At 42.1% G+C, this 21,188-nt stretch overlaps 3 protein-coding genes across 5 annotated transcripts; 2 read left to right on the forward strand and 1 right to left on the reverse strand.

Annotated features, from left to right (window-relative positions):
* Positions 1 to 44: 44 nt before the first annotated feature.
* ppm1kb (protein phosphatase, Mg2+/Mn2+ dependent 1Kb) lies at positions 45 to 6,372 on the forward strand. Of its 2 annotated transcripts, XM_029155992.3 has the most exons (8): positions 45 to 194; positions 293 to 384; positions 1,177 to 1,707; positions 1,809 to 1,909; positions 3,810 to 3,975; positions 4,054 to 4,198; positions 4,294 to 4,428; positions 4,521 to 6,372. In XM_029155992.3, exons 3-8 carry the CDS (start codon positions 1,238 to 1,240, stop codon positions 4,650 to 4,652), a joined length of 1,149 nt encoding a protein of 382 aa, XP_029011825.1. In that variant the 5' UTR covers positions 45 to 194; positions 293 to 384; positions 1,177 to 1,237; the 3' UTR covers positions 4,653 to 6,372. The 2 variants fall into 2 exon arrangements, with proteins under 2 accessions (XP_029011825.1, XP_029011834.1); XM_029156001.3 differs by lacking the exon at positions 293 to 384 and having other exon boundaries at positions 61 to 194.
* A 795-nt stretch (positions 6,373 to 7,167) lies between these two features.
* On the forward strand, positions 7,168 to 13,629 carry abcg2d (ATP-binding cassette, sub-family G (WHITE), member 2d). Its single transcript, XM_029151793.2, has 15 exons — positions 7,168 to 7,376; positions 8,279 to 8,338; positions 8,410 to 8,524; positions 8,724 to 8,876; positions 8,968 to 9,125; positions 9,225 to 9,376; positions 9,499 to 9,594; positions 9,728 to 9,978; positions 10,835 to 10,917; positions 11,405 to 11,494; positions 12,064 to 12,185; positions 12,289 to 12,443; positions 12,591 to 12,680; positions 12,986 to 13,092; positions 13,171 to 13,629. Exons 1-15 carry the CDS (start codon positions 7,168 to 7,170, stop codon positions 13,316 to 13,318), a joined length of 1,989 nt encoding a protein of 662 aa, XP_029007626.1. The 3' UTR covers positions 13,319 to 13,629.
* A 41-nt stretch (positions 13,630 to 13,670) lies between these two features.
* On the reverse strand, positions 13,671 to 20,926 carry pkd2 (polycystic kidney disease 2). 2 transcript variants are annotated; one of them, XM_029157480.3, is made up of 15 exons: positions 19,743 to 20,926; positions 19,321 to 19,434; positions 18,271 to 18,404; positions 17,809 to 18,059; positions 17,454 to 17,678; positions 16,983 to 17,211; positions 16,724 to 16,894; positions 16,432 to 16,613; positions 16,228 to 16,348; positions 16,027 to 16,125; positions 15,692 to 15,813; positions 15,483 to 15,600; positions 15,178 to 15,338; positions 14,645 to 14,792; positions 13,671 to 14,482 (listed from the first exon to the last, which is right to left on the reverse strand). In XM_029157480.3, the coding sequence occupies exons 1-15, from the start codon at positions 20,164 to 20,166 to the stop codon at positions 14,282 to 14,284; spliced, it is 2,700 nt and encodes an 899-aa protein (XP_029013313.1). In that variant the 5' UTR covers positions 20,167 to 20,926; the 3' UTR covers positions 13,671 to 14,281. The 2 variants fall into 2 exon arrangements, with proteins under 2 accessions (XP_029013313.1, XP_029013303.1); XM_029157470.3 differs by having other exon boundaries at positions 15,178 to 15,341; positions 19,743 to 20,924.
* Positions 20,927 to 21,188: the final 262 nt, after the last annotated feature.

Genomic DNA, 21,188 nt, shown 5'->3' on the forward strand with positions numbered 1-21,188 from the left:
GCGTCGTTGACCAATCGTATGTGCCATGCATGTGGGCGTATAAGGAGGCGTAGTCGTGTCCGCTAAACTGATTGGTGCGGTGACATAACACACTTCGTTGGTGGAGCGTCAAACTACGACGAGACGTGTGTGGTGTTGTCGGTTTCCATCGCTGTGTTTTCCAAGGATTAACACACATCTATACGGTTTTAAAGGTTTGTCTATATTTGTTTTCCTCTATTATTGTTATTTGCATTTGCACATGTGACGTATTTTTATGCGAATTGTTGCTGCATTGTTTGTTCTAATAAAGGTTTTGGCAAAAAAAAACGAAGGCGGCGGCTTTCATTCAGTCGTTACTGGGATTCAAGAATCGCAGGGTTGAATCACGTTTAAAGACCTAAGGTATGGTTTGTGGTTAATTCACTGCTATAAGGTGAAGGGGCGATCACGGAAAAGTCAGACAGTGAAGCCACCTAGCTAGTCCGTTAAATCAATCTACGCTGCGTTAGCAGGCTAATGTAAGATAATGCTAACCACTAATGACAACCTCTATTTTTTGCGTTTTACCACTTGCATTTTATAGCTGCACAAAGCCAGCATTGTGTTTTGAATTGCTTAAGTAATAAAACCGAAACATGGTGATCCTTATGTCACAAATTGCTTTGTATGATCGACATACTGGTATGTTGTTAGCGCAAGTAGCTAAGCTAGTTGTTTTGCTGTTGCGTCATTGCTTTGATCTGATTGTTACTTATCATTTTGTACGTGCATACTTTGAAGAAACGTTATTACTACCTCCGGTTGATGTTATAGAATGGAGATATATTTGTTTTCTTAGTTAGAAGCGTTTTTAATGTTTCGTTGTTGTCAAAATGTAACCATAGGATAAATAACTGATTTATGAAAAAGAGTTACTGATTAATTTTCTGCAAAGCATTTCTTTTCGTTATAGAGAATTTTTTGCCCTCCGTTGTTTTTCAGTTAATAACTTGTCATGGTTATACAGTTTTAACCTCTTTACTTTAAAAAGAGGTTGAGACGTTAAAGGGACCTTGAACCCAAATACCACAGGGATCCTGGCTATAAGAGCAACAATTTAGGCATCCTAGTATCTTAAACCTTCTTGAACTAACAGACCTTTAATCATTACAATTCTGCAAACAGTCTAACAAACCTATTTTTATTGTTCTTCAGCATTTGGACATTCCTCTACTTCTGCATCCAGTGCTTCTTCAGTGTCCAAGCTGTCAGGGGGATGTCAGCAGCCTGTCTTGTGCGCCTGATAAGGTGCAGTGGTCCACATGTGGCTCGCAGCGGGTTTTTTCAGACGGCCCAGTTCCCACCTCCATTCCAGCACGACAGACACCTCCAGTTCACCATAATCCAGAGGCAACTTTACACACCGTCAGGACAACGATACAGCAACACGCGTTTTGATCCAGACAGCAGTGGCCGTCCTACCACTTGGGACTCATTTGGCATTTGGGACAATCGCATTGATGAGCCCATCTTGCTCCCTCCTAGCATTCGCTATGGCAAGCTCATTCCTAAAGTCAGTTTGTCCAAGGTAGGCTGTGCCTCACTCATTGGGCAACGCAAGGAGAATGAGGACCGCTTCAAGGTCTCCCAGATGACTGACGGCATCCTGTATTTTGCTGTGTTTGATGGGCATGGTGGGCCAGAAGCAGCTGACTTTTGTGAAAAATACATGGAGAAATTCATAAAGTAAGGCATTAAATAAACATGCTATACATTAGTCATAATTAGAAAATCACTGTCTAATAATTTGCCATTTGACCATTTTGTTGTTGTTGTTGTTGTTTCAGGGATCTTGTGGCAGAGGAGTCAAATCTGGAATTAGTTTTAAAACAGGCCTTCCTTGAAGTAGATAAAGCTCTTGCAAAGCATTTACACATCTCTTCAAATGGTAGGTGCTTTTATGCTGCATGTACATAAATACACTGTTTCTATATGCACACATAATAGGTAATAAGGCTTTTTTTCTGCTCTTTTCAAAACCACACTTACTTAGTGTTTGAAGTACTGCATGTACTGACACTGTAACATGACTGACATGACCTGAGCTCTTTTGGCTGGGTGTCTGTCATTTAACTCAGAATTATATAATACAGTGACTGATGAGCAGTAAACCAGTCCCTGGCAGAGTGAAGACTAGTGCTTGACTGCTTCCAGTATCTGCACATACAGAGAGGAGACAAATTAAAGGAAGAATCTGAGTATGTGTGTGATTTTTCTCTACAGGACATGAGGGGTCATGTCAATCATCAGTAGCTTTTAATAAACATGAAATTGCGTGAGTTATTTACTGTGATCATCAAACCAGTGACTATCGTTTGAAGAATGGTGCCCAAAGGTTCAGAAGCTTGTAGAGTGCATGCCAATGAATTACTCTAAAGACTTGAGTGATGACCACCTCTCTACTGAGACATTTGTTCTTTCCTTTAATTTGTCGCCCATCTGGTGAGGATTTCTCAGCTGCAAAGGGTATTTACTTTATTGGGGGTACAGGTTATGATTTCCTCTTTCGCATTTCGCAATTAAAGCAACAGCTCTCCAGTTGTCTGACCTTCTTGTTTGCCCTAATCATATAGAAACTTTTAAAATTAGCATTTTATTTCTCAAATGGCATTATGTCTCATAAGGTTATCTGTTAATCTAAAGACTAGCACACCTGTTACGTGGCCATACATCAGCCACGCTGTGTGAATTGTCCCAATATGCCTGTGTGTGTGTGTGCATGTTATCTACGGCAGCTGCTGATCCAGCTAAGAGCTGGAGGCCCTTGGCACCAATGTGGATGACGAGAGGCTAAATATTGAAGGAGAGTCCAGCGGGTCCTAAATCCTGGACTACTGGAAGGTTCCCTATCTTTCTCTCACTCCTCTCTCTTCCTTTTTATTCTCGACAAGTGTATGCAACGCTTCTTACGAGAGTGCTTCGATTTGACAAGTTTGAGATGCACAGTAGCTTCAGAAAGTATTCAGACACTTTTTCTTATTTTTACCTTAAATTGTTGTATAATTCATTTAACATGGTAAAAATGTAAATCTTCCAACACATGTCCCTAGACTTAAATGAAAATGCGCTTTCATTTGGTCATTGTGGATAATTATTCATATGAAAACACAAAAAGCCCGCAAATGCTATAAAAGATTTGTAAAGCAAAGGGTTTTCCTGAGCATGGTGGCTCTAATAGCTGACACTGTTAGGGCTCTTCATAGTGTTGTCTTTGGTCAGGGAGGTGACCCAAGAAGAATCAACATTTAACAGGTCTGAATACTCAGTGAAGCCAATGGATGTCAATAGTGACAAATGTAGCCTATGAGACGCAGTGTACTGAATATACAGAACAATTCTAGTTGTAGTCTTGAATGAATAGTCCTCTTGTTTGTTTAATTTGGACAGAAATATATGCCTAAAAATGCAAATGATATTTTTACGTGCAGTTAGAGATTTGCTGCTCAAACATCCTTGGCCACACATTCTCAGTTGGCTTAAACCATTTTGTTTAGTTCATGATAACGTGTTACTGTTTGCCTGCATTAATATTTATTAAGTATCAAATAATTAAAATCACTTCATTGTCTTATGTGGTCTCAGATCAAATTGTGCTGAAACAGTTCATCCTGCATGTGTGATTGCCTCCTCCGTTTACTGTGTAGTCCTTAGTTCCCTATAAGACTTCCCACCCATGTGTTTTTGTTTTAGTATGGGACTGTGTGAGTGTGAACTGTGTGCATTGACTTTTTGTGTTTACCTTTTTAAGACTTGTTCCACCGCTGATGTTTCCTTTTATGTCTCTGTAGTACCGGGGGTAAATGCTGGATCCACTGCCACTGTGGCCCTGCTGAGGGACGGCATCGAGCTGGTGGTGGCGAGTGTCGGCGACAGCCGCGCCATGCTGTGCCGCAAAGGCAAGGCCCATAAACTCACTGTCGACCACACTCCTGAGAGGAAGGATGAGAAAGAGAGGTACACCAGAATTATCACGGTTATTATTGGTTGGTTGGTTTTGTTTTTGTTCTCTTATCCTCCATTCTTTGCATTAAGGATAAAGAAGAGCGGCGGTTTTATTACCTGGAACAGTCTTGGACAGCCACATGTAAACGCCAGGTTGGCAATGACACGCAGCATAGGCGATTTTGACCTGAAGAACATGGGGGTCATTGCTGAGCCAGAGACCAAGAGAGTGTCGGTATGTATGGAAATCGAATCTCAGCTCCTCCTGCTCTCATGTTGTCCCAAAATCTTTATCGATATGTTTTAATGCTGTTCTACTGCTTTCTTCAGTTGCATCATGTCCATGACTCCTTCCTGGCACTGACTACAGATGGCATTAACTTTATTATGAATAGCCAGGAGATCTGCGACGTTATCAACCAGTGCAACGACCCCAGAGAGGCAGCTCAGAGAATATCTGATCAAGTAAGACATTCATGCTTGACTTTGTATTTATCAAACCACGAGTTTGTAGGCCTGTAGGTATTATTTTAATTCTTCTGATTCCCTTCTCTCAGGCTCTTCAGTATGGGTCAGAGGACAACAGCACAATCATTGTGGTGCCCTTTGGCGCTTGGGGAAAGCACAAGGGTTCGGACACAAGTTTCTCCTTCAGCAGAAGTTTTGTTTCCAGTGGTCGCTGGGCTTAGTCGTCAGGACTGTATGGTCTGTAGACCTAATTAAGGTGTGCAATACAATCAAACATCAGTGGCCTAAAGGAAGCATAAAGGGTGTGACTTGTCCAAACAGTAATATCTACGGTGGTTATTTAGAGTAGTGTGATATTTATTCGCTTGTGTGAAATAAGTGGCAGTAAATTCATGAACATGCACTAAATTAAAACCATCCTTTTGAGTAAAAAGTTTTGTATTTTATAGGCCAATGACCTTTAAAGGTGCTTGTGTTTGAATGGCAGACAGTAATTCATGATGACATGCAAAAGTAGCTTAGCTAGGACCAGCATTCCACACTGTCTGCCATTCAGCTATATATTTTTAATCTATACACATATCCATAAATGGCAAGTTCATACAGTTTTAACTGAGTTCATACAATTAATTTAATTTCTAACTATTTCACGGTAGAGCTACAACCACAAAAGAGTAACGAAATATAGTAATTAAGTTACTTTAATCAGCATGTATGGATGTATCTCAGAACATGTGATGTATCTGGGATATTTTTACCCTGAACAAGTAAGTTGGAACAAGTAATTGGTCTGACAGGTTCTTTCTTTAAGGTTTTGGGCTCAAAGGGTGTAAATTAAATGACAGGAATTTTATTGGCTTGTAGTTTGACAAACTAGCATTTGTTTGTTTTCTTCATTTACCATCACTCACTTCAAGAACTTCCGCACATTACAGCTTCTGATCCTCTTTTCTTTGCACTTGGCAATTCCCCTGTGAAAACATGGATGGATGCCCCTTTTGCACAAATATGATAGTTTAACAAAACTGTGATTTTTCTGTGACCTGGTGAGTTATTAGTCTGTGTGAACAGAGGTTATAAATGTTCATAAGAACAGTTTTAAATAGCTGATATTAGCATAAGTGAAAATTCTTGCAATTCAAACAATATTCAAACTTGTTAAAGTGTTAATATCTGTACTGGTTTTAAACTGGTCTGGTTGTGGCGCTATGAAGTGTTCAGGGTACAGAAATGTAAAGTTTTGTAAATACTTATTCAAGTTCTCACGTGTACTTTTATAGTGCCGCAAAGTCTGTGCGTAGGATCTCCCACTCGCACACAGCACTGATGTGCTTCAGCTGTGTGAAGCTTCTGGTGTTTTATTGTAACTTGGTTACAGTAAGTCATTTCTTATTTGCGCTGTATGTGTCACTCTGAAAGTGCAACACGCACTTAATGCAGCAGTGGGGAGTTGTTTTGCCGAGAGCCATGAATGACAGTGTGAATGTTCGCCTAATGCCCTCCATGAGTAAACAACACAACCTGGTGGTCGTGGCTGACTGTGAGTGGACAGGTTTTGTTCAGCGACAGACCTGCTCACTGGTTTCTGTGAGCCTTTTTTGTGCTTGTTTAAGCTAGAAAAATGCAAAATTCATATTTATCTGCATTTATGTTCAGTCTGACGGAGCTGTCCGTTGTTTCCTCAAACCTATATTTTATTTAAATGTTGTGAACTGCTTGTTTCTTCTTTAGGACTTTGTACATGGCACAACCTGCTTTGAAGTCTCATCATCTACTTCACCAAATGTTCAGTGTTTCATTTGTTACTGTACTTGTTTCATTGTAATCATTAGATCCGTGGACCTGTATCTGGGACCTACACGTGACTGTTCTACCAATGATAATAACTGGATTTTGGTCTAAATAACTTGTGAAATTAAAAATTACACATCAAAAACCAAATGCTGAGTGGCTTTGATTTTTCTACTTGTTCTCTGTTTGTGGAGGAATATTGCAGTTTGACTGATCTAAAGCTGAATGACTGATTATATTTAATATACCATACCTGGTGGTCTTGTGGTGTCAACCTCAGAACGTGGACACGGTGAAGGTTCGGTAATCTACTGATGATCTGCACTGAGTGGTGTGTGAAGGGTTAAAGCATTGTGTGAAGCGTGCGCTTGCTTGGGGAGGCACCTGTCGCCGCTGTCATCAGCTGATGTTAGTGAGCTCCAGGGCTGGAGGCTGCGGCAGCTTTCTCACACTTCATCCATCAGCTCGGTAAGTGCAGCAACACCTTCTGTACTTTATGATAGAGTAAACGCTTCCACAGGCAGGATGTCGACAGTACGCAAAGTGGATTTTACTCAGGTACAGGCTATGGCTTTATGGATAATAATTAAAAACTTACAAATCCGTTTTTGCAATATATTGATTAGGGGAATGCAGGACTTAAGGATTCAAATGACCTAGATTATGTAATTGTGTTTTATATCTTTTTAGTATATGTAGATATTGGTAGACCTGCAAAGCACTATTTGGTAGTTCATAGCAATTGCTATAAACATGAAACAGAATTCACTGTAGTTATGAATTTAAGGTTGCATATGGAGTGGGCTTTTTCTTCAGATCCTAGCAAAATTCTACTTGTGTTGCTTTATTTAATTAAGGTTAATTATTTGTAGTTACTTTGTTCACAATGTGAAACACGACGATGTGTCATTTTGTAACACATCAGCTTATGAATAGTCGCTGAAGATGATGGAGAAAGTCGGACACGTCAACATTGCAATGACAGAAGACACCGGGACCAATGGCACCCACAGGTCAAAGGTCAGCGTGGACCAGAACAAGCAGTCGTCTGGATCCACTGTGAGCTTCCACAACATCCAGTACAAAGTGCAGCTGAAGACTGGCTTCATCTGCAACAGACAAACCGCTTCCAGAGACATACTGCTGGACCTGAAGTCAGTCCTGAGTCCTCTACACGCTGTGTCTGTCACTCGCCAGGCATTTTAGCATTGTAGCTCTTTGGCATCTTCTCTGCCTGTTGAATCACAGCAGAGATTTTATGTTTACCTGACTTACTCAACCCTGTTTTCAAATGGCTCTTTCTTTACAGCACCAAACTAAAAAAAAGCTCTAAACCCATCAAATCCCACTTAAGCAAGAATTATAATATAGGGAAGAATAAAATCTGTAAGTTCAGTCTACTGCAATAATTCTAAGTTGCTTAATTTGTGGAGACCATGTTACAGTGAAGGGAAAGTGAGACAATGGTGAATAGGCCTTTATATTGATTTCCTTCTGATGGTATTAAATACAGTTGGAAGCTGGATTTCCCATGGAAGACTGAATGATTTCACACAAGCGTTTTAGACTTTTCCTCCCTCAGTGTTAATTATATGATATTAAGCATGGTTTCTTGCATATAATCTCTCTGATGCACTAAAGATCAGTCTGCCAGGGAAACGAATTAAACACTGTCACGTGATCCGCTGCCAGTCTTTTAATTCCAGTTTATATCACTGACTCTTTCTAGCGTTTTTGTCTGGCTGTTCTCTGAAGTCGGAGGATTTGCTCTTTAGGTTTTTGACATAAAAGGGTTTTTGTCTGTAGATTTTCTGAAGAAATGCTCATTATATCCTTTAAAACTGCAGAAATCTTGTCATGAACATTTCTGTTTTTGAGGCGAAGGCAAGAAATAAATGTGTGGAAGTGCATGGAAGTTTCATCACATGTTTAGGATCATCTAATTGTAGCAATAAGGCAGAGAAGTGAACTTTTAAGATTAAACTACAACTTGGATGAAGACAGTTACGTATTATGTACATTTGTACACATGTAGGTGTGTGTTTCTGTCTTTCAGTGGGGTAATGAAGCCTGGCCTGAACGCAATCCTTGGACCTACTGGAAGTGGAAAATCTTCGTGAGTCCTATGCAGATATCCATGAAGAAATATTGGCAAAATACTGAGTATTTATTTTTTTTTTCATTTAGATTCTTGGACATTCTGGCTGCAAGGAAAGATCCATCCGGTCTCTCAGGGAGGGTTCTTATTGATGGAGCACCACAGCCTCCAAACTTCAAGTGCCTCTCAGGATATGTGGTCCAGGTGAGTTTAATTATTTTACCTAAACCCAAATGAAAATCATTTTGTCATTGGAGCAGGTACGTCAGCGTAAAAACTGAAAACCAGCACATCATTCGTAGGGAATATAGTGATTTCCTTTTAAACTATGCACTTCTACTGTGCGAGATGCCACAGTCTGACCTCTGACCTCTGCGTTTGAATGGTCCTGTCTCGCCCTCAGGATGATGTGGTCATGGGCACGCTGACTGTGAGGGAGAACCTACACTTCTCTGCAGCTCTGCGGCTGCCGAGCTCTGTGCCGCGCGGCGAGAAGGAGGCTCGGGTCGATCGCCTCATCAAGGAGCTGGGTCTCACCAAAGTGGCTGACTCCAAGGTTCCTACACACACGGTTCCCAGTGGCGATCTGAGGCCGAGACCGTGGACTGACGGCTGTTGTGCCGGCCTTGCGTGGGCGTTTCCCTCAGGTGGGAACGCAGACGAGCCGTGGAATCTCGGGAGGAGAGAGGAAGAGGACCAACATCGGCATGGAGCTCGTCGCCGACCCCCCCGTTCTGTTCCTGGACGAACCCACCACAGGACTCGATGCCAGCACTGCTAACTCCGTCCTGCTCTTACTGAAGAGGTAAGGCTTGTGCTCCGATGCTGGTGCTAATCACGCGACTGTGCGGACGCTCATCTCATCAAAGGAGGAATGCCGGTAGACATTTAACTCTGTTTCCAGAATGGCCAGTCACGGAAGAACCATAATTATGTCCATCCACCAGCCTCGCTACTCCATCTACAGACTGTTTGACACTCTGACCTTGCTGGTCAGTGGTAAAATGGTGTATCATGGACCAGCCACTAAGGCCCTCAGCTACTTCGCCAACATTGGTGAATATTCAACTGAATATGACTTTTTTAATAAAAGATAAAAACGTATGTACCTTCATATTGTTAGTGTGCAAGAACAATTTAATTTATTTGAATTAACCATTTTTTGATGTGTGTTCCAGGTTATCCCTGTGAGCCTCATAACAACCCAGCTGACTTTTTTCTGGATGTAATTAATGGAGACTTCACTACCACGATGAAAATGCACAGCTCTGAGGGTAATGAAGGCCTTGCACAGACAAAATCATTGCTGCTGTTCAGGTGTACTCATTCTACCTTAATTATTCATTGAGTAAACATGTATTGGTCTCTGTGGTCTTTAGTCATTTCCTCTTGGTTGCACTTGGCCAGATTTGGACTTCGAGGAGCTCAGTGGCTCCAGGCAGAGCATTGAAGAGCGTCTGGTGGAGGAGTACAGGAACAGCAGCGACTCCAGCGCCACACGGGCCGATCTGGACCGCATCGTCCAGGATGAGGAGTTTATGTTGCGCCCGCCATCTCATGTCCTCACCTACAACAACTCCTTCTGCCATCAGCTGCGCTGGGTGCTGAAGAGAACCTTCCAGAACCTCATGTTGAATCCACAAATATCTGTTGCCCAGGTAGACAGTACAGTAGGAATGGGTAAATCTGATGAGGCAAGGTGTGAAGCACTCCAAGAAGTAAAAAGAGCAGAAAATAACCCTCCCCCTGTTTCCACAATGAACAGCATTCATAGACAGCGCTTTGCAGAGGTCAAGGCTTAAAGCTCATTAGTCACCCCATGGCGCTGAAATGCCGTCAGAAGTCTCCTCACTTTAGGAATTATTAACAGCTAATTGGTCCTAAGTATGTCACAATAATTCTAGGCGCAGGACTTTAGGCGGTGTGGGCGCCGTAATCGGCTTTGGTAGCTGCAGTGACCCAAGTCCTGCCTCCTTGGACCAGGATCTGAACTGATATCATATCTGGCCAAAGCCCCCTGGCCGCGCTGTGGGACGCATCACATGACGGCGTCATGACCTATCCCTCCACCACATGAGGGTCTGAGGGGACGGGGTGAAAAAGGCTCAACCTCATTAGCTTATCCCTTCACCCTGGGAACCGCTTACTCCTGTCATAATCTGTAAATTGTGAGGATTAAAGCTTGTCCTGCTTTCACTTTTCTCACTCCTTTGTCACCGTACCCCAACGGTGAGTCTGCTTGACCCCTAATCGCCACAACATTGGCTTTTCTGTCAGTGAGAATATGATTAATGATTGATTTCCAGTCTTGCAGAAGAACTTATGACAGAACACGTAGAATAATTGAGTGCTGTGTTCATGTCCACCGTTTGTCTATTGAGGGTTCAGAGTGCATTTGTTTAAGTAACAAACCAACCAGGTATTAGAAGAACAGAAATGTTGACTTATTGCAAATATTGATAATACCCAGGCCTTGATGTGTTGTCTGAATGTCCTGTGGTTTTGTCTGTGCAGCTGGGAGTCAACATCTTCCTCGCCCTAATTGTGGGAGCTATTTTTTTTGGCGTCAAAAATGATCAGAGTGGGATCCAGAACAGGTGAGAGACGAACTCGCACTTCTAAAGTTTGCTCTTGTTTGTCATATTTAAACATCTTTTAATGCTTCCCCTAGATTATAGTTATTTTGTGTTTACATGTTCATGTGTTTAAACTTTACTTTTGTACATTATCATGACTTGTATTATTAAGCTCACGTAGTTCACCGGGGGGAACCTGGTACATACGAGCCGTGCAAAGCACATCACAAATATCTTGCGTTTTGTTCTGTGCATGGTTCAGTGGAACATAAGAACATAATCTCCCTCAGTTCAATGTCAGCGCATTACATTCCACAGCAGTATAGCACACAACTTGATTGATACGCAGCCACACCAAACAGCTGATCATAACTATGATACTGGCTGCGGGTGAAAACACTCTTTTGTTTGTGTGTCCTCCCTCTGTGTGGACAGTAGTTTCAACCGTACACGTGAGCTATGACATAATCATAGAAGCGTGGGACGCACTGCTTTGTTGTCTCCACAGGATGGGAGCTCTCTTCTTCATCACTATCAACCAGTGTTTTAGCACGGTGTCCGCGGCTGAGCTCTTCATCATTGAGAGGAAGCTCTTTGTGTATGTAACCTGACATTCATTGCCTTGTGTTTTATTTTGCTGAGTTATCATATTGTTAAATGTCCACATGTTGAATGAATAACCTAATGTTGAGGGTCAGGTCGCTGCTCAGTACGTGGCGACTTTTACAGGAACTATACTTTCTATGTGCATCAACCTTTTGAAGAACTTATTAATCAGATCATGAATGCTTGTGCCAGATGTCATAAAATTCCCTCCGGGCATTCCTCAGATACTGTGGCGGTCACAGTGACCTTGGTATTTGACCACCACACTCTAATCAGCTTATCCTCGACTCCAAGTGAACGTTCGGCGAAATTCCATCAGAGGCTTCCTGGCGTGTAGTGTCGACAGACAAACCGCCAGAAGCAAAACAGCTAATCTGTCAAATGATGTTGTCTATAATCCTACACATACAGAAAATAAAGACATGAAACGTTTGATGTTTGAAGACGCACACCAGACTGTGACATCTTGATACTTGAATGTCGTTTCCATGCTTTCCTACTGATTGTGCTGAAGCTGGTGTAGGTGTCCAAATGACATCTGTGTGTGTTGTCTGATCACAGACACGAGTACATCAGCGGCTACTACAGGGTGTCCGTCTACTTCCTGTCTAAGGTCTTGTCTGACATGACTCTGCGCACCATCACCTCTGTGATCTTCAGCTGTATTGTCTATTTCATGATCGGTAAGAGACAAACGACTTTGATTTGTGGAACACTCAACAACCATATTATTATGTTGTACAGCTCTGTTTAACGTCACCTGTGACTCTCCGTGTGTCCACACAGGGCTGAAACCCACGCTGGCTGCATTCCTCATCTTCACGCTGACGGTGACTCTGGTGGCCTACACAGCCACAGCCATGACCATGGCCATCTCAGCCGACCAGAGCGTCGTGGCCTTGGCCAACATCTTCATGACCATCACCTTCGTCTTCATGATGGTGAGACCATCGTCGCTGTGCATGCACCTAAAGCAATCTAATGGGACTGCTTCATATGTTGTATCAGCTTGTTCCAACTCTTCATCAAAGTGAACAGAAACAGTTCTTCTGTCAGAGCTTCAGCTTCGTTTTGTGCTGGGTTTCCAGATCTTCTCGGGTCTCCTGGTGAATCTGCCCACCATCATGGACTGGTTGGCCTGGCTGAAGTACTTCAGTATTCCTCGCTATGGTCTTGCAGTAAGTCAACTTTGAATAAGGCTCGACAGAAACAATAATAATAAGACAGGTTATGCTTCAATGCATGTCATGGATACTGAGTTCTTTAGGTCAGGTAGGATTGTATCAACATCTTGTGTGGATTCGGTTCATGTAAATAAAAGTGAGTGATCAGCCTTTGCTCATTCCTGCATTCATAGCACCACCTGCTGTTAGTTGTCTCATTCTGTACCTGTGACACCTGACAAACAAAGGCACCGCAGCCTACAAATGCTTCCAACCAATCTTTATCCTGCCCTTTATTTGTTGCTTTCCCATGTGTCCAGGCCTTGAAGATCAATGAGTTTGTGGATCTGAAGTTCTGCACGGAGGCCGTGATCCGAAGCACCAACACGTCGACAATGAGCAGCTGTGTTAACATGGCTGGCCTGATGTGAGTAGACCTGCAGACAGGCTCAAGTTAAATCTTTGCCCTCCAGTTTCTGACCACTTGGGAAACGCTTCATTTTAGATGTACGGGGGAACAGCATCTGCACTACCTGGGGCTGGAGTACACCACGTGGGGGCTGTGGGAGAATCACGTGGCTCTTATTGTTATGATGGTCATATTCCTCATCATCGCTTACCTGAAACTCCGATACACCAAGAAGTTTACCTAAACATGTGATTTTGCCTTCCCCTCTTTGGGCTTTGATATGGAAAAAAGTGGTTGATTTTAACATGTTCTGTTTTTGACTTTCCAAAACGTCTGGATGCAATATTACTTCTTTTTAGCAAATGACTGATTAGATGTCTAGAAACCATGAAATGAATCCTCTGTGATGCCTGATGTTAGCATTTAATAAAATAGTACAGATCTTTTCAAACCACCAAGTTTGATTTGGGCTTAAAATATAAAAAACATAAAACACTAACAGGTTATTATGTTTCAAATTACTTATTTACTGATGCTCTGAATAAGTCATTAATCAAAACCTTTTTTAAAGCTTGACCAGAGAAAGCAAACAGAAACATATTTAATAAAACTTTATTTGGCATAAGAGTTAAAAAAGAAACAGACTGTAAAAAAGAAGTAAGGCACAGAAAAGGAAATAGACACATGGGTTTCCCATGAACACTAAATGCACTCCGAATCGAAGTTTGTTTAAAGGTGTGTATCATAAAATGATAATTAATGTACAGATGATGAGTAAATATGACACAATGTGCCACACTTGTACCTATGTTAAATGAACACAAAATCAGCAAGATTACCGTGCAAAAAATGCCTTTTGGTGTTTGCACAAATGCTAAAATGTGTGATTACAGAGATCAGAAGCAAGAGTACAACAAAGTATGTTTGTAGGCAGGCTGGTGTATTAAACCCTCTTCATCCTGTTAATAGAGCTACTAGATAACTTTTTGACAGATCAGCTGTCTCTCAAAAGACCCTCACTCACTTTCAGTGCATTTGAGGTGAGGTGTGTTTCACTTGTGGCACCTCCATTGTAATTTTTCATAGAATTAAACAGCTTCTATAATTAATTTTGCTCTTTATATACTGTCCCACATCTTTGAAAGCAATTTTTCCAGGAGCTGGTAACTTTCCAATAGCAAGTTCTTTTCCAGAGTTTTCTAATTTTTCACAAGTGACTGCTCCCATTTGTGCTTGTATCGAGGCCGTCGGTGGACAGGGAGGAGGACGGACGTGGGCGAGGGCCGACAGGCGTTGGTGGCTGTGGCTGGCCGACCTGGGAAGCCATATCATCAGACTCCCACCGCTCGATTTCCTCCCTCACCAGCCTGTCCATGTGGGCGTCTGTGTCACGACCCAGCCGCTCATCCTGACAAACAAAAGCACATTAGGTCAAACACAAAGTTTTCCTGCACAAAAGAAACCAACAGGGAATCCCAGGACTGGCACTTTTACTTTATGTGATCTATTTGTAATACTTAAAATGATCACACAAGTACAGACGCCATATTGAGTATCATCTGTGTCTCACCTCCATGACTCCATCCAGCAGCCTGCCCAGCACATCTCTTCTTTTAAGTTTAGCTCTCTCCATGGCTTCCAGTTTAACAATTACAGCGTCCATCTTGGACACTATGCTGCCAATAGAGTGCTCCATCCGTTCCACGCGTCTCACCAGCCTGAGAAACATAGATATTAGACTTTGCATCATATTGCATGGTAATTTGTGTAGATTGTAAGTTTTGTAACAGCAGTAAATACCTTCATAGGGGAAACAGAATATAGTCCCACTGCTACTACTACTACGACAGAAAAGATGCCAGTATTTACATGTTCTATATACTTAAATCTACTACTAATAACTAAATAACTTAAATTTAATTTTTTTACATATTGATAGTATTAAACTGAAATATTCGAAAGTATGATGGACGTTTGCACTTTTTCCAGCACAATGTGTTAATTAATTAAGGAAGAAAATCCCATCAAGGCAATGTTCATTCCCCCACATGACACACTGATATTAAATTACAAAATGATAACAACTCCTTACAAGTTCCTTACATTTGAAACTCCTCATAGGAGACACCCCCTGAGCTGCTGCCACGGCGACGAGAGCTGTGACCGCTGTCTTCATCATCGTCCTCCTCCGAGTCTTCCTGAGTACGAGGAAAGCTCCGTCCTGTGCTGGGTCTTGTCAACGAATTGCGCTCCAGGTCCAAGTCCTCCTAGCAAACGAGCAGAAAAACACTGAGGACCTGCAGGCACTGGTTGCCTCTTTAAAATATTAGTGAAATTAGAACAGCACACAGCCCAAGTTGAGTTTTGTTTGTCAAATTGACTAAAACCATGATGGCATCCCCACTCACTCGCTCTTTCTCCAGGTCATCTCTCATTTGCTGATGTTCATGTTCAGTCAGCTCCTGATCACCATCTTGGTCATATTTGGCAAAGATGGCCTGAATCTCCGCATCTGTGTGTCCCTTTCTGAGCAAAGACAAAATCAAAACACGCTCATGAGACAAATAAAACTTAATCCTAATATAAGATGGAGTAAAGATCCAAGGGTCCTGGTTACCCTTTGAGGTCCTGACGGAGTTCATCAAAGTTCAGTTTGCCCCCAGCCTGACGTAGACTGTCAGAGATGTCATCTACTGCCGTCTTCTTCAGTCGTAGCTTCATCAATGCTTTGTTGCAACCCTGATAAGTAAGGTCAGAGGAAAATAAGGAATGATGTTGTCTTTGATGCATGATTTAGTGGGGTTTTAGCAGTTTCATAAATCCACTGTCAGATGATGGAACCAAAGCTATTCAATAAATATATATAGTAATATAAATATTTTGTAGATTCTGATCCATGTCTATTGTCAGACTTTAAAGATGATTTAAGAAATAAATTATGTAGCTCAATACCTTCTTAATGAGGTCAGTCATTTCCATTTCAGACCTTTGCTGGGTCATATCAGCTTTCACCTCAGAGTATGTGTCATTGATGATGGCCAGGAACATGTTCTATGTTGAAAAAACAGAGGATGTGTTAGTGTGTACAGTACATACAGTATGTTAACAGGACAGACAGGTTGTCGTGTCTTTCACAGGTGACGACCCACTCACCATGAGAATGAAGAAGATAAAGAAAACAAAGGTGGTGAAGTAAACAGGTCCAAGGACTGGGTTTGCTTCCTCAATCTCAGAGAACTCAAAGTCTCCCAGAATGATACGAAACTGAGTGAAGCTACAAAACATTTTTAACATGTTTAAACATCAGAAAAATAAGACGTAATGATACATTTGTGCATCTACTATTAATGTTCTTACATGCTGGCTTGGAAAGTGCTGAAATCATTGACTTGGGTCCCAAACACCAGGTAGGCCAGCTGAGCATAGGCCAGGAAGATGATGAAGAACATGATGGCAAAGCCCACCAGGTCCTTGGCGCAGCGAGACATGGTGCTGGACAGCTGACTCATGGTCTTATTAAAGTTGATGAATTTAAATAGCTAAAGGGATTGAAATATCATCATTAGCTTCCATTTGCTGCGGCTGGATTATCTTGTTTGCAAAATGCTCGTTAGTTATGAAGTGAGTCTAACCCAGTTAACATTCATACCTTGAGCCATGAAAAAAAGACAATGATTGCAGCTACGTTGTTGAACTGGACCTGCAGGTTGGCCAGTCCCTCAAAGCTGGGATGAGCTGTGTGGTTCTCCAATAGGTCTTTGAGAAGGTTACCCACCATGGCTGTTCTGGTTATATTCATGATAATGGCAACAACGCTTAACTAAAGGAAGTGCAGAAAAAAAACAGTCAGTCTCATTAAATGCTTATCGTGTTATCTTACTATGCCTAAAAACGGTCCTGACACATACCACCACAATGAGAATATCCAGGCAGTTCCACAGGCTTCTGAAGTAATGGAGGCGGTGGATGCGGATTTCCAGCACTTCCTCCACCACATAGTACACGACAAATAGGCAGAATGCCACCTCACACACAGCCACAAAGTAGTCCAAGCTGGACACGTATCGTATCAGACGCACTGTCTGAAATTGTGAAGACGTCACTACCCCACCAGTAGCTGGGAACTCCGCCAACAACCTGGCAAATGCATCAGATTATGTCAAGTTATTGCTACTACTTGATGCCAACATTTGCTTTTGTACTATATAAGGAAAATGTCATTTTCCCTTCTACAATTTATTTTGTGGATTTTTCCCTCACTGACATTAAGACATTGAGGACAAAGGATGTCATGCTGTAGATACTGTCTCTTGAAGCAATTGGATCTGGGTTGTATATACACCTGTACTATAGATTTTTTTGCAACAGATGATTCCCACCTAGCAATGCAGAAGAGATTGATGTTGCCATTATAGACAGAGAAATCCATAAAGACTGCTCTGGTGCCTCTGTCCAGCCACAGGTTGTCTTTGAGAAGCTGCAGTTGAAGTGCTGATTCCTCTTTTGTACGAGACAGATCTTGGTAGTATCCTCCACCTCCATATTTTGATATTTGACCACAGTAACTACTTGCGTTCATCTCACTCTCTGGTGTATAGGCCCACCTGAAAGACAGATAACTTGAGTGTAGCAAATTGTGTATGATCGCTCTCATTGACACACTTTAAAATAGTTTTGCTGTGATGTGTTCTTCTTGTTCCAGTCAGAAATGTCAAAATAAAGTCATGTACTTACGCAGTTCCATTCTTAGGACCGAAGGGGGCGGTGTCTTCATTGGTCGGGGTGTACATGCTGTAGCAATCCTGGACCTCATCTCTCAGATCTTCATGGACGGAGCAGGACTTACTGTGGACTTTGACCTGACGAAGGCGCGGTACGCCAAGGAGGAGGTTCTCATAGTAGATGAGACTCTGATTCTCCGGCAGATTCTTGTTGTTGTACCACACCTCCCAGTACATGCCATTCAGAAAGGGTCCCTCTGTGAACTACAGGTTTATGCCACAGATGAGTTCAGAATTATTTTCATCTGATTGTGATAACTGCGGGATTTCTATGAAGACATTTGTAGCAAAGAACTACCACACTGTAACACAAGGCTTACTTTCCTGAGATTCAAATTCTTGAGCAATTTGAAAAGTCTACCACTAAAATAGCCTTACAGAAGACCCACCCAAACCAGAGCTGAATGTTGTTTACCTTCCAGAATTCCTCCATGGTTGAGAGGTCCTTAAAAGTGGAATGGTCCCCAGGAGAGATTGGTGTGTCCAGAAACAGCTGAGACATGATTTTGGTATAGTAGTACATATTGGCACTCACCATCCCATAGGTCACTGTTGAACAAATAACATTACACCTTTGTAATATTTTTACTGAGGAAATATTTGCTCCACAAGAACAAAATGAGAAAATACACACAGTTATTGTGGGGTAATAAAGTACTGTTTACACAAATGTGTTAATCCTCCAAATAGTTAATAAATTATTCTTCTCTCTTTAAACACATTTAGCCTCATTTTGCCACACCTAATCATTACTAGTCCTTGTACGCTATTCATGAAGTCTAGCTCAGGAAACTGGCCCTGCCTACATGCTCTAACCCAGTCTGCCAGGAAATCATTTTCTGGTTTACCCTGAACCACAGTTTGGCATTTCTCATAGCAGAAAAGCTTTACCATATGTTTTCTTGTCACACTAATTTAAATTATTTTTGCCGTGTTGTTGTTGGAATTTAAGCACCTTTACAAGAACAGGACGCTGAGCTGTCAGCTGCCAAAACATTTAGGCATACTCAACTTGGAAAAAAAACTTACAGAAACAGGCATTTTTGGTGCAACACTTAAGAGCTTTTAAAAGCTTTTCCATGAGTCATTTGGCTCAACTATCAACTCAACCCAGGACTTAACAGGACACAAGCAATTTATGAGCATATAGGCAAAAATCATGACCATACTATGGCAATAACCTTTTTTATTAGCAAATGCAACCTATGAGCATCTGTTATTTTTGTATATTGAGAATTTACAATAATAATTTCTGTGGTGACGTTTGTAAACCAACCAGCACTGTGCATGTTAACAACAGAAAGATTTTTGTTTAGTTAACAGTCCTAATTTCTAAATGATATTGTATTTGCCCACACCTAACTTGTCTGAATGTTTTAATAGGTGATGAGGGTCTGTGTGTTCTGAATAGGCCCGTAAATACATTTCAATGCTCGCTTTGCTGCACTGTGGAACACATACTCACAGATACAAATAGTGATGAGGAAGGCAATATACGTGAGCATCTCCCGCAGCACGTTCCTGAGGTATCGCTCTCGACTGCTGTCACTGTCTTCCATCAACTCTGTGCCCCACAGAACTGCAAAGGAGACAACGGACTGAGCATTATATACAGTAAATGTCCTACACATTTATCCTACAGAATTTATAAAAATGTGTTTGCTTTTCACATAGGAACATAGTTTGTTATTGTTATGATAAAAAACCTGTTATTGTTATGAAAAAAACGTACAACTTACTTTTAATCAGTTACAGATATGCAAAGCAAATAGTTGCAGCCAAAATGACAACACATTTACTTTAATACAGTAATTTTGACTGATCTATACAGATTTAGTCGTGGTATTTTCGACATTGTCATCATGTAGGGAATCAGGGGCTACCAACTTCTGATTTTTTGGAGTATGTGCTTCAGGCAGTCGGGGTGCTCGGGTCGGCCCGGCTGCTGGGCGTCCACAGGTGGGCTCGGGAACAGTCCTCCACGGGGGACGGGGGTGCTGCTGCCCCCGCCGTTGTAGCTGCCAAGGCCGCTGCTGCAGCTGCTGCCGGAGGCCGTGGAAACTGACCTCCGAGCCGGACTCGCTGGAGGCCAGTCGGCTTCCATAATCTCATCTTCGGGCTCAAAGCCCGGGTTGTCCCGACTCCACGCCTGCCTGGACGGAGGGGACGGGGTGCCCACGACGCCTCCGAGCCCCAGGTCTTGATGCTGGATGCTCTCCATCTCTATCCCCTCGCCGGACTCCAGTCTGTGCGGCGGCCGCTCAGTGTGGTTCTGTGGCGGCTGCTGAGGTCTGACTCGGGACGAACTCATGGTCTTATTATAAGCACTTATCTGGCATTTGAAAGAAATCAAAACGTATAAATCTTCTGTCCATATAATCTATCTGGTTAAATGGAACATCTCGGGCCTCTCGCTTCAGAAACAAAGCAGATCGATTGGGAATGTTTCAAAAACTAATTAAAGGAATAAGCAAAAAAAAGGGGGACATTTAGCAAAATATCACCGCTGCGCTCCTCGTGAAGTCGGTGCCGTTAGATCCTCCACACCGTCAGCAAAAAAAACTTTCCTGGAAAAAAAGCGAACTTCAAATCTGATTTAAAGAAAACATCTAATGATGTCGTTAAAGCGTTTAAAGTTGTTAGCCCAAAGCGGAGATTAATGTGGAGAAGGACGCCGCTCTTGCCCCAGGACAGCAGCCATCTTGTTCTTCTTCCACCGTTCCTCCAAAAACTCTCACTCTTGTTTTCGTTCGGGACTCAGATTTCATTAGAAGTCATGGCGTCGCAGGAAAAACAGTGGTCGTGAGGCTAGTTCCTGTGAAAAACATGTTTCTTCGCCGAAGTACTGGTTGACTCTGCTACAAAAACGTGTTTCATAAATTAACGGTATTGTTTTTATCAATTAGCGTATAAATCGAACTTTAAATTTCCGAAAGTAGCGCTTTAAAAATAACTTTTCCTAAAACCCTTATACACTCTTCATGACACCCAGTGGGATCACAATTGTTTAGCACAACAGTTAGATAACTGTAGCTACAGTGAAATTACATCATCTCCGTGTTTGGGTGTCTGGTTGCTATGACAACAAGGCACCTGGCAAAGAGCGCCTTACGAAGAGAAGTTCCCATCTTTAATGAGTAAAAACCATGGGCCCCACGTTCACGAGCAGGTCAAAGCTCACCGTTTCACGACTATTTTTGTTTGTGACAATGATCTAAATGTCCACACATTCAAAACCTGACATTGATAGCTATAGTTTTTGTTTTGCATTTTGCATTTTTCTCTGGTTCTTTCGAATAATTTCCGATTGTTTCGTGTGTTTTTGAGGATTGC

Source organism: Betta splendens, chromosome 1 (assembly GCF_900634795.4).
Source record: "Betta splendens chromosome 1, fBetSpl5.4, whole genome shotgun sequence".
In the NCBI taxonomy this organism is placed as follows: domain Eukaryota; kingdom Metazoa; phylum Chordata; class Actinopteri; order Anabantiformes; family Osphronemidae; genus Betta; species Betta splendens.

Coding starts and splice junctions, on each gene's coding strand:
- pkd2 (XM_029157470.3), bottom strand. CDS start 20,166: ATGAGTTCGTCCCGAGTCAGACCTCAGCAGCCGCCACAGAACCACACT. Junction 17,212..17,453: donor AATCTCTTCTGCATTGCTAG/GTGGGAATCATC, acceptor TGCATTTGCCAG/GTTGTTGGCGGAGTTCCCAG. Junction 15,601..15,691: donor CTCCGTCAGGACCTCAAAGG/GTAACCAGGACC, acceptor GTCTTTGCTCAG/AAAGGGACACACAGATGCGG.
- abcg2d (XM_029151793.2), top strand. CDS start 7,168: ATGATGGAGAAAGTCGGACACGTCAACATTGCAATGACAGAAGACACC. Junction 8,339..8,409: donor ACTGGAAGTGGAAAATCTTC/GTGAGTCCTATG, acceptor TTTTTCATTTAG/ATTCTTGGACATTCTGGCTG. Junction 9,979..10,834: donor CACAAATATCTGTTGCCCAG/GTAGACAGTACA, acceptor TTGTCTGTGCAG/CTGGGAGTCAACATCTTCCT.
- ppm1kb (XM_029155992.3), top strand. CDS start 1,238: ATGTCAGCAGCCTGTCTTGTGCGCCTGATAAGGTGCAGTGGTCCACAT. Junction 1,708..1,808: donor TACATGGAGAAATTCATAAA/GTAAGGCATTAA, acceptor TTGTTGTTTCAG/GGATCTTGTGGCAGAGGAGT. Junction 4,429..4,520: donor CTCAGAGAATATCTGATCAA/GTAAGACATTCA, acceptor CCCTTCTCTCAG/GCTCTTCAGTATGGGTCAGA.